Here is a 13,119-nt window from a genome sequence, read left to right on the forward strand (position 1 = left end):
TGGCCCTGTCTAGCCCAGGTCCCCAGGCCTGAGATTGCAGGTCTTTGAAGAGCCGTGGCAACTCCTGTGGGGCCCATCCTCAGAATAGGGTCAGTGGGTCTCCCTGCAGCTCCTTTCCTGGGTCACCGTGCTCCCTCCACGCCGGAACAGCTGCTTCCCCGGCAGAGGCCTGACCATGGAGACTGGGCTGCAGCCACCGAGGGTGTGGCCAGCTGAGCCCACCTACCGTGCTCTCCCGACATCCCTGCATCGCTGGTTGTGTGTTGTTGTTCAGTCACTCTCAGAAGGTCACAGCTCAACCACCAGAGGCTGCCCTCTGTCCTGACCAGAGCACCTCTGTCTCTCCATGCCCCTCCCCCATCCTTTGCAACCAAAGATCCTGTTCTTGGCCCCTCTGTTGTCCTCTTCAAGCCGTGGGAAGGTGTTTCAGAGTTGTTTTTGTCATTCTGGAGGAGAGGTGCTGGCTGTAGTGGCAACTTCTTCCATTGTTTCTAGATCATCTGATAATGTCTAATGCGAGCTTCCTAAGGATAAAAATCACCTGGAGCTCTTGTTAAAATATAGAGCTGGGACTTCCCTGGTTATCCAGCAGTTAAGAATCTGCCTTCCAATGCAGGAAATGTGTGTTTTCACTCCCTGGTCCAGGAAGATGCCACATGCCATGGGGCAACTAAGCCCATGCTCCGCCACAACCACTGATCCCTGACTCCAGAGCCTGTGCTCCACAACAAGAGAAACCACCACAATGAGAAGCCCATGCATGGAAACTGGAGAGTAGCCCCCGCTCGCTGCACTCGAAAAAGCCCATGTGCAGCAACAAAGACCCACAACCAAAAATTAATTAATTTAAAAGATAGAACTATGAAGGCCCCTTCCCTGCACAGCCAGGTTCCTATGGGGCTAAGCTGGGGCCCAGGAACTCGTATTTTTACTGAGTGCCACAGCTAATTCCTATCAGAGATTTAGGAAACACTAGTCTAAGGGTGCTAAACCCAGACCCAATCCATCTTCCCTAGTGTGGAGGACACAAGGGAAAGCCTGACCCTCACCCCTGGGAGGGCTCCTGCCTGATGGTGGATCCCTGCCCAGCTTGTTAGTGCTCTGTGCAAAGGAAGCAGAGATTTTAGCTTAATTCTTTTTTTTAAATTGATGTATAATTGACATGTAACATTGTTAGTTTCAGTAGACAATAACAATTTGGTATTTGTATACCTTGCATAATTCGATCCTTTTAAAAAGATTTTTTGTATTCCTGCCCTTTCAGTTGCTCCCTCCTCTTAAACATACAGAAGAACTCCAGGTGAGCAAGTGTTTTCCTTTCTGGTGTTGTACTTGTATGGTTAGCAAAATGTGGCACCGAGTGTACAGATGCAAGGCTTTCCCATGTGGATTGATTAGGCGGGCTGGTATTCATGGGCACACACATGCTCCCCAACGGCTGGTTCCCCTCTCAACAACAGATGCAGAACACTACAGTGAGAATATTCCTTTGTTTCCGCAGCTGTCATCCTGTGGCCAGAAGTGTGTCAGTTGGGACTGAGTGGGTGGGTGAACCTGGTCACCGTGTCAGGAAGACAAGCGTCCTTATGATCCACATAAGGAGGCTCTTAACCTGCTCCTAGGACCTACAGGGGAAGGTTTCGGGGGGCTAGGAGTGCTGAGCTTGGTCCCTTCTGGAAAGCTGAACTCTAGAAACAGCTGCATTGAAGTAGCAGGAAGAGCGTGCCCTTGGCTTTTATTCATTCAGAGAAATAGTCATGAGGAAGTTTTCCGTATTAGCTACAGTCACAGTTGATGGCTAATGCTGGTATTCATGGTGTTACTCAGTATCTCTTGCGTGGGGTGCAAGTGCCTAGTAAATTGCTTTTCTAGGATACAATTTCTCTCTTAAGAAAGGGTTTCCTTTCCAATAATGAGCCTTGTTTAGTCAGGATGGGTTCATAGATGACTTTACCTAAAACCACTCCTTTCAGAAACCAGAGCACTTAAAATTCACTTTTTCCTTATGATTTTATCTTCTGTTTCCACTTGGGTGTTCCATTCTTTTATATCGTCTCTTTGAATTGTGAGGGTTAAAAAAATTAATTTTTCTAATTTTGATTTAATTTTTTGTCTCTCATAAATGCTTACTAAATCGATAGCATTTTATGAATGAGAGGATTATTTTTACATCCTGGTGTGGTAGCTTCCCCCCACCCCCATTTTGTCTTATTTGGAAAGGATTTTCCAGCCAGTTAACCTGAATTACCTTTCTTCAAAAATAATTAAATTTTAAGAAATTATATTTTGTAGTGAGTCTGTGATTTATTTTGTGCTACTTTGTGAAGCAGACACATTAAAATATGAAATGCAATGAAATCCATTATAATTTTTATTCATCTGCCTTGTTAATGCTATTGTCAAGATCTAATTAATTCCTCACTTAATAGAAACATAGACACCATGCTAATTTGGTTAATAATCACATTAAGAGTTTACAGGCGTGTGAGTGAAAAAACAACGATGCAGAGACAAGAATAGCAAAAGAGATTTGATGAATACTGCATAAACTGAAAGATTTGTAAGTTGGAAACATAAAACTTTAAGGCTCAGTCAATTATGAATGAATGCATCGTTCATAAAATGCTGCAAATATGAGAAGTATTTAGTAGAAATACAGTTGTTGCTTAGTTGCTAAGTCGTGTCCCCATAACTGTAGGGGACACAATTACATGGACTGTAGCCCACCAGGCTCCTCTGTCCATGGGATTTCCCAGGCAAGAATACTGGAGTGGGCTGCCATTTGCCCCTCCAGGGGATCTCCCCAACCCAGGGATTGAACCTGCATCTCCTGCTTGGCAGATGGATTCTTTACCACTGAGCCACTTGGGAAGCCCATAGAAATATAGTATGAAGTCACAAATGGCTTGCAAAATCTTAAAACTGTTGCAGAATCCCTACCTGCCAATACATTTGTTGCAAAGCCCAAAAAACTGCCAAGAGGATATCAGAAAAAGAACAGGACCCTTGACCGTGATACAAAAACCCTGCACCAGGAGTTGCCTTTTAAGCAAATTGCTCATTAAGCCAATTGCCCCTCAGCCTCAGGGTGTTGGGTGTCAGTAACCACTCCTCAGGTGTCTGTTTTTTTCCTCCTCTCTTCCCTTTTCTTGTTTTCATTGTTCTCATGCATATGTATCTTTCCCCATAAATGATTAAAATCTTAGGTGGCGTAGAAATCATAAATTATACATGAAGCCATGTTCCATCAACTCACGGGCCCGTCTCTCCTCTTGCAGAGAACAGCCCATCTTCACTACCCGAGCGCATGTCTTCCAGATCGACCCCAACACCAAGAAGAACTGGGTGCCTGCAAGCAAGCAGGCTGTCACTGTCTCCTACTTCTATGATGTCACAAGAAACAGCTATCGGATCATCAGTGTGGATGGAGCGAAGGTACCATTTCACCAGCTCATTTGAACCTTCCCAGTCACTTATTTTTCATCAAAAGCAATATGATACATTTTTAAGGTTCACTTACTGTACGTTCTACAAACATATCCAACTCTTTGCGACCCCATGGACTGTAGCCGCCAGGCTCCTTTGCCCGTGAGATTCTCCAGGCAAGAATACTGGAGTGGGTAGCCATTCCCTTCTCCAGTAATATGTCTTGCAAACAGATTGTACCTTCTTTTTTCCCCCTGTGCTGTACAGCAGGTTCTGTATTTTATACATAGTAATATATGTGTGTCAATCCCGATCTCCCAATTCATGCCACCCTGCTTTTCCCCTCTTGATGTCCATACATTTCTCTACCTGTGTCTCTATTTCTGCCCTGCAAATAAGTTCATCTGTACCACTTTTCTAGATTCCACATATATACATTAATATACAATATTTTTCTCTTTCTGACTTTCATTCTGTATGACATTTAAAAGACTAGATTTCCTTGTTAGCACATTGTCTTCATAAGTAGCATTTTAATGCCGTTTTGATAATTCTACCAAGGACCTATAATGTCCTTAATCTCTCCCATTATGGTTAGATACTGAAGTAGCTTTCAGTTTTTTCACTATTGTAGATAATGAGTATCTTCATGAAACAGATAACCCTTGTTTGTTCATCGTGCTTACTGCTTTTTTAAATAAATAAAGAATTTGGCTGCTCCGGGTCTTAGTTTCTGCATGTGAACTCTTCATTGCAGCCGTGGGATCTAGTTCCCTGACCAGGGATCAAACCTGAGCCCCCTGTATTGGGAGCATGGAGTCTTAGCCACTGGACCACCACAGAAGTCCCATGTCTATTGCTTTCTTTTGGATAATTCCTTAGAACAGATTCCTGGAAGTAATGTTATAGGTCAAGATATTTATGGCTCTTGATGAATATTGCCAAGTGTCTTTCCAAAGAGTTCTGTCCTCCAGCGTGTATGAGAATGCCAGTTTATTGCATCCTTGCCAGCCTTAGGTATTAGATCTTGTTTAGTTTTGGTGTTATTAGCCATGGGAGTTAAATTTTATTAAGTGGTTTTAGAGTATTTCTTGAAATATTTTTTTCCTGGTGTTTTCATTATTCTGCTGTCTTCCTCAATATTTTAAAAGATATTTATTTATTTATTTCACTGCACCAGGTCTTAGTTGTGGCATTTAGGTTCTAGTTCCCTGACAGTGATTGAGCCCAAGTCTCTTATGTTGGGAGCTCAGAGTCTTAGCCACTGGGCCCACAGGGAAATCCCTTCCTCAGTATTTTGCCATATTATTATGGGAGCAGAATAAAGTAGGGTTATCAATAGACATATCACCAAGTTTACAAAAGAAAAAAGCTAGAGTCGATGCTTCATAACTTCTGTGTCTTTAATCTGTGTTCATCCTGATGGACATTTTCACATGGATTATCTGCTGTCACCAGAAATTCAGTGTATCTGAAGCTGAATACCCTTATTTGTCCTCTAAACCACCTCTCTGGTTTTCATTTCCCAGTCATTTGTTGCCATAAAATATTTTTAAAAAGAAAGAAAATGGAAAAGCACAGGGTCAGTTCCCTTTTAGTTGATCAAATGAAAGTCAGTCTCACGTTTATGCCTCGTTCTAGATTTCAAGGCCATGACTCTTATCCTGGTGCAGTCTTGCTCAGACTGTTGCAGTAGCCTTCTGACTGGCCTCCTGCCTACAGTGTGTCTGGTCAGTGCTCCTAGGCAGTTGGAAGCAGGGGAGTGTTGGGTACGGGCTGGTTGGCAGAATGGGGCCTGGCTGTGGGCTCCTCCCTCCATGAGCACCATGACCACGGAGCAGGAGGCACAGGAAGCCTCCATTGAGGATCCCTCAGGAACGGTGTGAGAGCTCGTGGTGCCCCGGATCTTTTGATGAGGCTCCCGTCTTCAGGCAAATTCTCCCTTCAGCTTAAGTTCTCTAAAGGCCTCCTTTGTACTCTCAGCACCACTGAGGTTGCAGATAGAGGAGCTTGGCCTCGCTGTCCTCTCTCTTCCTTCAGGTTGCCGCAGCCCTTACTCCTATTTTACGGCTCAAGTCAAAGACAGGCAGTGACTGGCTAAGTTCACGCTGCTGTTGAGGCTTGACAGACTGCTGCCTATGCCCAGGTCCTCAGATATCAGCTCCCAGCTATCTGAGTTAGGGCACACTTCCCGCTGCAAGCTGGGTAATCAGGTGTGGCAGGGATCCGGTGAGCACTCAGGGAGTGTGCAAGTGCCTGGCGCATAGTAGGTAGGCACCTTGTGTCTGAGGACTGAGTATCTGGAACGTGCTTTTGTTTTTTTTTTCCTTCCTCTGGGAAACATGGTGATAATGCCGTTGTGTTACCGCTTTCCTTCTCTGTGCTTTTGGACTGGAATCTCCTAGACTCTTGCCAGGATGTTCTGCTCAGGGTGGTGAGTCAAGCTGTCTTGCTTTCTTTTATCTGTAGATCCTGTCAGTTCATCCTCCATCCCTTGAGATGGGTTTGCACTTTTGTCAGCTGAGTTATCCAAGGATAGAGTGGGCTTAAATACAGATCAAATGACTTTCCTAGAGAAAGTGCTTTAGTCCTATTAGCTGGGCTCTGAGTAATGTGTCAGCGTGTCAGCCACTGCAGTGCACAGCTCTGCAGCTCCTGAAGCTGAGACAGTGGTGGGGTCGGAGCCAGAGGAGCCAGCTCTGAGCAATCGGATGGGTGGAGGACCCCCACTACAGAACAGAGTTAGTTCAGGCTCAGTGTGGGGCCTCCATCAAGTTAGGAGTCACTTAAAAAGTGGGAAAGGGGGCACTTCCCTCATGGTCCAGTGGCTAAGATGCTGCACTCAGCACTCCTGAGTTCAATCCCTGGTCATGGAACTAACGAAGATCCCTTCTTCATGTGCCCCAATGAAGATCTAAGATCTCGAGTGCCACAGCTAAGACCCAGTGCAGCCAAAAAGAAAGTGAGAATGGGGAACTCAGGCTGTGAGTTGCCCCTGGAATCCAGCACTGGAGCCCAAGGATCTCCAGCCACCCCTCCTATGATGCCCGACCACCTGGAGTTCCAGGGGCCCACCTAGAGCTTCTGCCTAAGCAGCAGGGCAGATACACTGTGACTGGGCCTTGTTCTGCAAAAGGGAGTGTCCTGTGATGGAGCAGAAGGCCCAGGTAGTGGGAGGGGCTGGCCTTAGTTGTTCAGTGACTGTGAATGGCACTTGGGGCTGAGGGTAGGGGACGAGTGTCCTGTCCTGAGAGCTGGAGCACAGGATACCAGACAGGGATGTGCAGGCCGCGTCAGCCCTGCCAGACCTTTCCTGAGCTGCTCGGCCAGTTCTAGGTCAGCTCCTGTACCTCCAGCTGCTCCACACATCAGGTGAGACACAGAGAAGGACCCCAGCATGGTGATGGCCACCACCCAGTCTTCTGCACCTTCCTCCTCCCACCTGTGGCTGAATTCCTTAGCTCCACAGCCCCAGCCTCCACCCTGCCCCAGTGATCCAGATGGATCTCCTTTCTTCCCGGGGACTGGAGCCGGGCACGGTATGCTGACCTGAGCCAGGGTCGTGCCACTCTTGTCCACTGCCCCTCTGCATCCCACCCCTGCTTCCAGCTCCCCATCTCTGTGTCCCACCACGTCGGGACAACTCCGCTTTGTTTTAGGCCTTTGCTTCCAAGTGTTATCTGAACTGAGATGACAGATGGTCAGGTGCTTTGCGCCTCAGGGGCTGTGTCTTGGCCCACGGGCTGCAGCTCTGACCTTGGGCCTCCTGTCCTGCCTCTCTCTCCTGGCCTGGCCATATCAGGTCTTGTGCTTGATGCTGCTGGGCCAGCTGTCCCTCCGCTGCTGTGGCTGGAGGGGAAGCCTGCTCCACCCCTCCCAGATGAAGGAGTGCATTTGCTTCAGGGACAGGCTGCCGGTGTGAACAGGACTCAAAGGTTGTGGTGAGCAAAGGCCACAGCCTCGGAGCCCACCATGGGCACCCCACAGAGCAGGGCTCCCCGTGAAGGGAGGAGGTGCAGCAGCAGCTGTCACAGCTGTCGTTCGCAGCGGGCACAGCGGCCCCTCTGCCCTGTCCCAGCACTCACCGTGCTCTCCTTGGGGAAGGCTGCCAGGAGGCCCCCTCCTTCCCCTGAAAGCCGTGGGTGCTGCTTATCATAGGAGAAACCTGTGCTCAGACCTGTGTCTTCTCCTTCCTGAAACACTAAGGTACTTGCTTCTTCCAGGGAGAGTATTTCACACCTCAGTCACAGCTGCCCCTCAAGGCTATGTTGGTGGGAATACGTAGCTCCAGCCCTGCCTGGGGGCCTTGTGGATCCATTTCTGGGGAGGGAGGGCTGCCAGGAGACTGCTCTTGGAGGAGCAGGCCTGGCTTACCTGTGGGGTCCCAGCACCAAGCTAGCGTGGGCGACATCATAGATGTGGACGGCGGATGGGGTCAGGCCTGCAGGAGGTGTGCCATGTCCACAGGCCAAGAGGAGGGTCACCACCAAGACGGAGCCAGGATGGAAGCCTCAGCACATCACTCCAGGTCAGCCCTGCGCATAGACAGAGGGGAGCCATGTGAGGCTACCTCCCACCTCCCAGCTTCCCGGAGCCCTGATACAAGCTGTCATATCACCCACAGCCACAACCAACAGCTGTGTGAGTGATGGCGAGTTTCTGCCCAGAACTGCCAACTCCATTACAGAGGAACTCCGTTCCCAGCGCATTTGTTAATTGAGCCATCGCAGCGCTTGATTTCATTGTGCTGTTGGCACTCTTTGCAGACAGCGTTAATCATTGCCATCCTTATGAGAAATTGCCTGCACCCATGGACAGGATCTGCCTGGAGCAGGTGTTTCTCCCAGGGGCTCTGGATGGCTCTCCTGCCCTTGGTTCTCAGTTATTTATAGGATTACAGAAGCCTGTATCGAAAGAGACCGTAGAGGTCATCCAGTCTAGAAATATTTAGCAGCACCTGCTGTGTTCTGCCTGATCTCCAAGGTTCAGAAGATACAAGCCCTGAAACCCTGACTTGTTTGGTGTTTTCTTCTAGGAATGGAAATTGCTTTCAAGAACACAGTCAGAGTCCCCTTCTCCACCCATTATTATGATTATTATCATATTATTATTATCATTAAGTCGTGTCCGACTCTTTGCAACCCCATGGACCACAGCATGCCAGGCTCCCCTGTCTTTCACTATCTCCCAGAGTTTGCTCAAGCTCATGTCCATTGAGTCAATGGTGCCATCCAACCATCTCATCCCCTGTCACCCCCTTTTCCTCTTGCTCTCAATCTTTCCCAGCATCAGGGTCTTTTCCAATGAGTTCACTCTTCACATCAGCTGGCCAAAGTATTGGAGCTTCCACTTCAGCATCAGTCCTTCCAATGAATATTCAGAGTTGATTTCCTATAGGATTGACTTGTTTGATCTCCTTGCAGTCCAAAGGACTCTCAAGAGTCCTCTCCAGCACCACAATTCAAAAGCATCAATTCCTGGGTGCTCAGCCTTCTTTATGGTCCAACTCTCACATTATAGCTTCCTCTTTTGAATCAGTATAGACCACTTTCAATTAAAGGAGAAAACATAGGAAATGTTCTCAGCACATAGTAGGATTTCAGTGAATGTTGGTTTCTTTTCTTCCCCGACTTTTTTAAAATAAAAAAGAATAAAAGCACCTATTGATAGGATTTCCCTGGTGGTCCAGTGGTTAAGACTCTACGTTTCTAATGTAGGGGGCACGAGTTTGATCCCTGGTCAGGGAGCTAAGACCCCACATGCCATGCACCGTGGCCAACATATTTTTAAAAAATGTTTTTAAAAATAGTCTATTAATACCTTTTCTGGAAGCAGGCACAAGGTCTTTTGATTGCTATAAGTCACTCCTAGCCTCTTGTGGAAAATTTCTAAGTCCTTCCAGCTTCTCTCTCCTTGGATTGAGGAAAACTTACCTTGAAAAGGAATCCAGGGGACCTGCCTCACATTTTGCGACAAGCAGCCTCCTCTGAAGTCTGGAGCCAGACAGGAGACTGGAGGCACTTAGCTTTCTGCTTCTCCCAAGTACCTCTTAATGGCATGTGTTCTCTGCATTTTCTGAGAAGTTGATTTCAGGGCTCTGCAGGAATTGAGTCTTTACCAAGGAGTCTCTTTTTCTCCTCCATGAAAGTTTCAGAGAGAACTCACAGACAAAGAAAGGAGTAGGCATAGGGGTCAGGAGTCCACATTAAAGGTTGTGCTTTAATCTTTTTTTTTTTTTTGGCTACACTGCAAGGCATGTGGAATCATCTTGTTTCCTTAACCAGGGAATGAACCCCGATTGCCTGCAGTGAAAGTGCAGAGCCTTAGCCACTGGACCACCTGGGAAGTCCCAAGGCCAGGACTCTTGACTCCTTCCTTTTCGTTCCTTTGGCCAGCAGAATCCCAGGCACACGGTGAACGTTCAGTGAGTGCTTGTTGAATGAGAGAAAGCACCGTGTGCTGGATCATCTTTTCACCTCTGCATTCATCCTCTACTCTTCTTCACTCTGCTCTGGTCCCCGGGGGGCTGCCCTGTTGATGATATTGGAGGGCTTGCAGGGCCACTGGCTTCTGCTTGGCTCTGGTGGGTGGTAGGAAATCAGAATGGCAGAGTTGAGGGCATTTGTCCTGTGGACTTCCTCTCCTGGGGGGCTCACCATGTGCTGGTGCGGCCCTCCGCAGGAGGTCACCTCTCTCGTTAACACAGCCTGTGCTCCATGACTGTCTCCTTCCATGTCCCACAGCCTCTTCACTCCCTCATCCTTTATTTTTTTAATTAATTTATTTTTAATTTGGGGAATGCGCTGCGAGGCATGTGGGATATTGGTTCCCTGACCAGGATGGAACCCACACCCCCTATAGTGGAAGCATGGAGTTTTCACCACTGGACCACCTGGAAATTCCCACACCTCCTCATCCTTTAAAGCCAAAGGGCAGCAGCAACAGCTAGCCCCAGGTCCCTGCACTGTCCTTACCGTCTCCATGCACCCAGCTCACACCTGCCTAATTAATCTGTCAATCAACTCTCCACCAATTATCCCAATTGGAGTGTACCTTTACTTTCCTGTGGGAAGGCAGCAAGCCCCCATTGCTCATGAAGATTTTAAATGATTTGAGGTGGGCCCCGGGGCTCCAGGCACTTAGAAAGATAAGCAGCTGGGTTCTTCAGAGGATTTGTGACACAGCTAGCCATTAAGGACAATCGGATGCACAACAGCTTTGGGATAATAAATAGCAGTTCTGGAAACTATTCTGTCCTTAGGAGAGACTCTCTCCCACTGATAACTTGTGAAATCTTATTTTAGGCCAACTGCCTGTTTTTAAGTCTCTAAAATTGCCCCTTATCATGGTGGTGTGTGTATGACTCAATGTGGGATGAGCCAAAAGAGGAAGAACTCAGGACCACATGTAACAGTGGGGGAGGTAGGCTTTACATACGAGCTTTGCCAACAGAGGGTGTTTTTAAGGACTCCCTTGGGTGTCTAATTCAATGTTTCAGCATTGACTCTTTGGGCTATTTCGCTGCAGGTGATCATCAACAGCACAATCACGCCCAACATGACTTTCACCAAAACGTCACAGAAGTTCGGGCAGTGGGCAGACAGCAGAGCCAACACAGTGTTTGGTTTGGGGTTTTCCTCGGAGCAGCAGCTGACAAAGGTAATCAGGTGGTCTTCCCCACAGCACCATGAGTGCCGCTGTGCAACGCGTAGTTGGCTGTCAAGGGATCCGGCACTGCCGCTGGATCCGACGCAATTCTCTCCCCTTGTGGCGCTGCAGGGCTGCCAGACCAGATGACCTTTTAGAAATCACCAGGTTCCTTAAAAATGGAGATGTAGTTTGGAGAGGGAAAACGTCTCTAAAAATGCTGCATCCCAGCCTCAGGACTAGCCTTGCCTGGTGTCCACAACCCCCCACCACCCCAGCTCCCTGCACCCAGGGTTTGTCTGACAGCCAGCAAGCTCAATGACACTATGGTCGGAGCCCTCAGAGAAAGAGAGCAAGGTGATGCTCAGTAAGAGTTTTTAAAGGTTTCTGCTCCCAATTTCCGACATGCATGCAGGTGGCGGGGGGTGTTTCCCACAACACCAAACAGTTCTGAGACCCCTGTGGGGTGTCCTGCAGTGCACCTCAATTCTGACACTGTTTACCTGGAAGTAGTGTCTGCTCCCACAGGTGTAGGACTCAGTCCTACAAGATCCTCCCCACTTCAGACTCCTAACTGTCACCTGTGTTTCTGACCGACCGGCTATAGATCAGGGCTTCCAGTGACCTTCCCTCCTAAGATTTAATTTGCTAGAGCTGCTTATAGGGATTGCCTCATAGCTCAGTCAGTAAAGAATCTGCCTGCAATGTGGGTGACTCAGGTTCGATTCCTGGGTGGGTAAAATCCCCTGGAGAAGGAAATGGCAACCCACTCCAGTATTCTTGCCTGGAGAATCCAATGAACAGAGGAGCCTAGCAGGCTATACAGTCCATGGGTCGCAAGAGTCAGACACGGATTAGCAACTAAACCAGCACCAGCCCCAGAGCTGCTTATAGAGCTCAGAGAAGCGGTTTACTTACTAGGTTACCAGTTTTTAAAAGGGTGTATGCCAGGAACAGCTGGTTGAAAGAGATGTTCAGGGCAAGGTGCGGGGGAAGGATGGAGCTTCCACACCCTCTCTGAAATGTGCCCCTCTCCCCATATCTGTCCGTGTTGACCCACCCGGCAGCTCTCCAAACCCCATCATTTGGAGTTTTATGGAAGCTTTATTAACTAGTCGTGATTGATTACATCATCTACCTTTGATGGTTGGTTCAGCCTCCAACCCTCTCCCCTCCCCAGAGGGACTAAAAGTCCCCACCCCACCCCCACCTCCATTCATGACTGGTCCCCCCTGGCAAACAGCCCCATCCTTAGATCCTTTCCAGAAGTCACCTCATTGACATAAACCCGGTTTTGATGGAAAGGGGCTTGTTCTAAATCACAAGACACCCATTTCACCCCTATGGCTCTGAACTCAGAACTGAGGAAAAGAGACCAAATATGACAAAAGATGCTCTCACTGCCCAGGAGCTATGAGTCAGGAACCGTGGAGGAAGACCAATATGTGTATGTCTTATAAGTCACAATGTCACAACTTCTTAACCTGAAATCCCCACTACCCTTCAGATGTCACCCAGTGTTCTGTGTGTGTGTGTTGCTGTTTTTTCTAGGGAAAGGGTTCATAGCTTTGCTTTGATGGCCCAAGGGGTCTGGGGCACTGACTATGGATGGTTAGAAAGGTGTTGAGGAGACGAGCAGGCTAACCACAAACAGAACAGTGAGGACTGAGGGAACAAACTGACCACGTCTAAGAGGCCTCCCCTAGCCGATTGAAGGGCCAGCAGCTTGTTTTAGGAGAACAGGTTTTCCTGTAGGATGGTGGAGAGCCCTGTGTAGGTGTTGAGAATGTACCGGTTAAGAGCAAGACTGCCTGGGGACTTCCCTGGTGGTCCAGTCGTTAGGACTCCACGCTTCCACTTCAAGGGACACAGGTTCTACCCCTGACCAGGGAACCAAGATTCCACATGCTGCAATATGGCCAAAAACAACAAAACAAAACAAAAGGCAAGACTGCTTAGTTTGTGTGACACAAGAATTTACTGGAAGAATATCAGAGTATCCAGAGAATCCAAGAGAGAGTTGAAAATCTGAGAAGGGCTAGAGCC

At 48.1% G+C, this 13,119-nt stretch overlaps 1 protein-coding gene across 3 annotated transcripts in view; it reads left to right on the forward strand.

Annotated features, from left to right (window-relative positions):
- The window catches only part of HOMER2 (homer scaffold protein 2), a 126,953-nt gene that overhangs the window by 86,301 nt on the left and 27,533 nt on the right, over window positions 1-13,119 (forward strand). For all 3 annotated transcript variants that reach the window (XM_040257535.1, XM_040257533.1, XM_040257534.1), the window contains exons 2-3: window positions 3,279-3,435; window positions 10,954-11,085. In XM_040257535.1, the coding sequence (XP_040113469.1) occupies window positions 10,984-11,085 (102 nt within the window). In that variant the 5' untranslated portion in view covers window positions 3,279-3,435; window positions 10,954-10,983. The remainder of the gene's footprint in view (window positions 1-3,278; window positions 3,436-10,953; window positions 11,086-13,119) is intronic.

This window comes from Oryx dammah, unplaced genomic scaffold (assembly GCF_014754425.2).
Source record: "Oryx dammah isolate SB20612 unplaced genomic scaffold, SCBI_Odam_1.1 HiC_scaffold_16, whole genome shotgun sequence".
NCBI lineage: Eukaryota > Metazoa > Chordata > Mammalia > Artiodactyla > Bovidae > Oryx > Oryx dammah.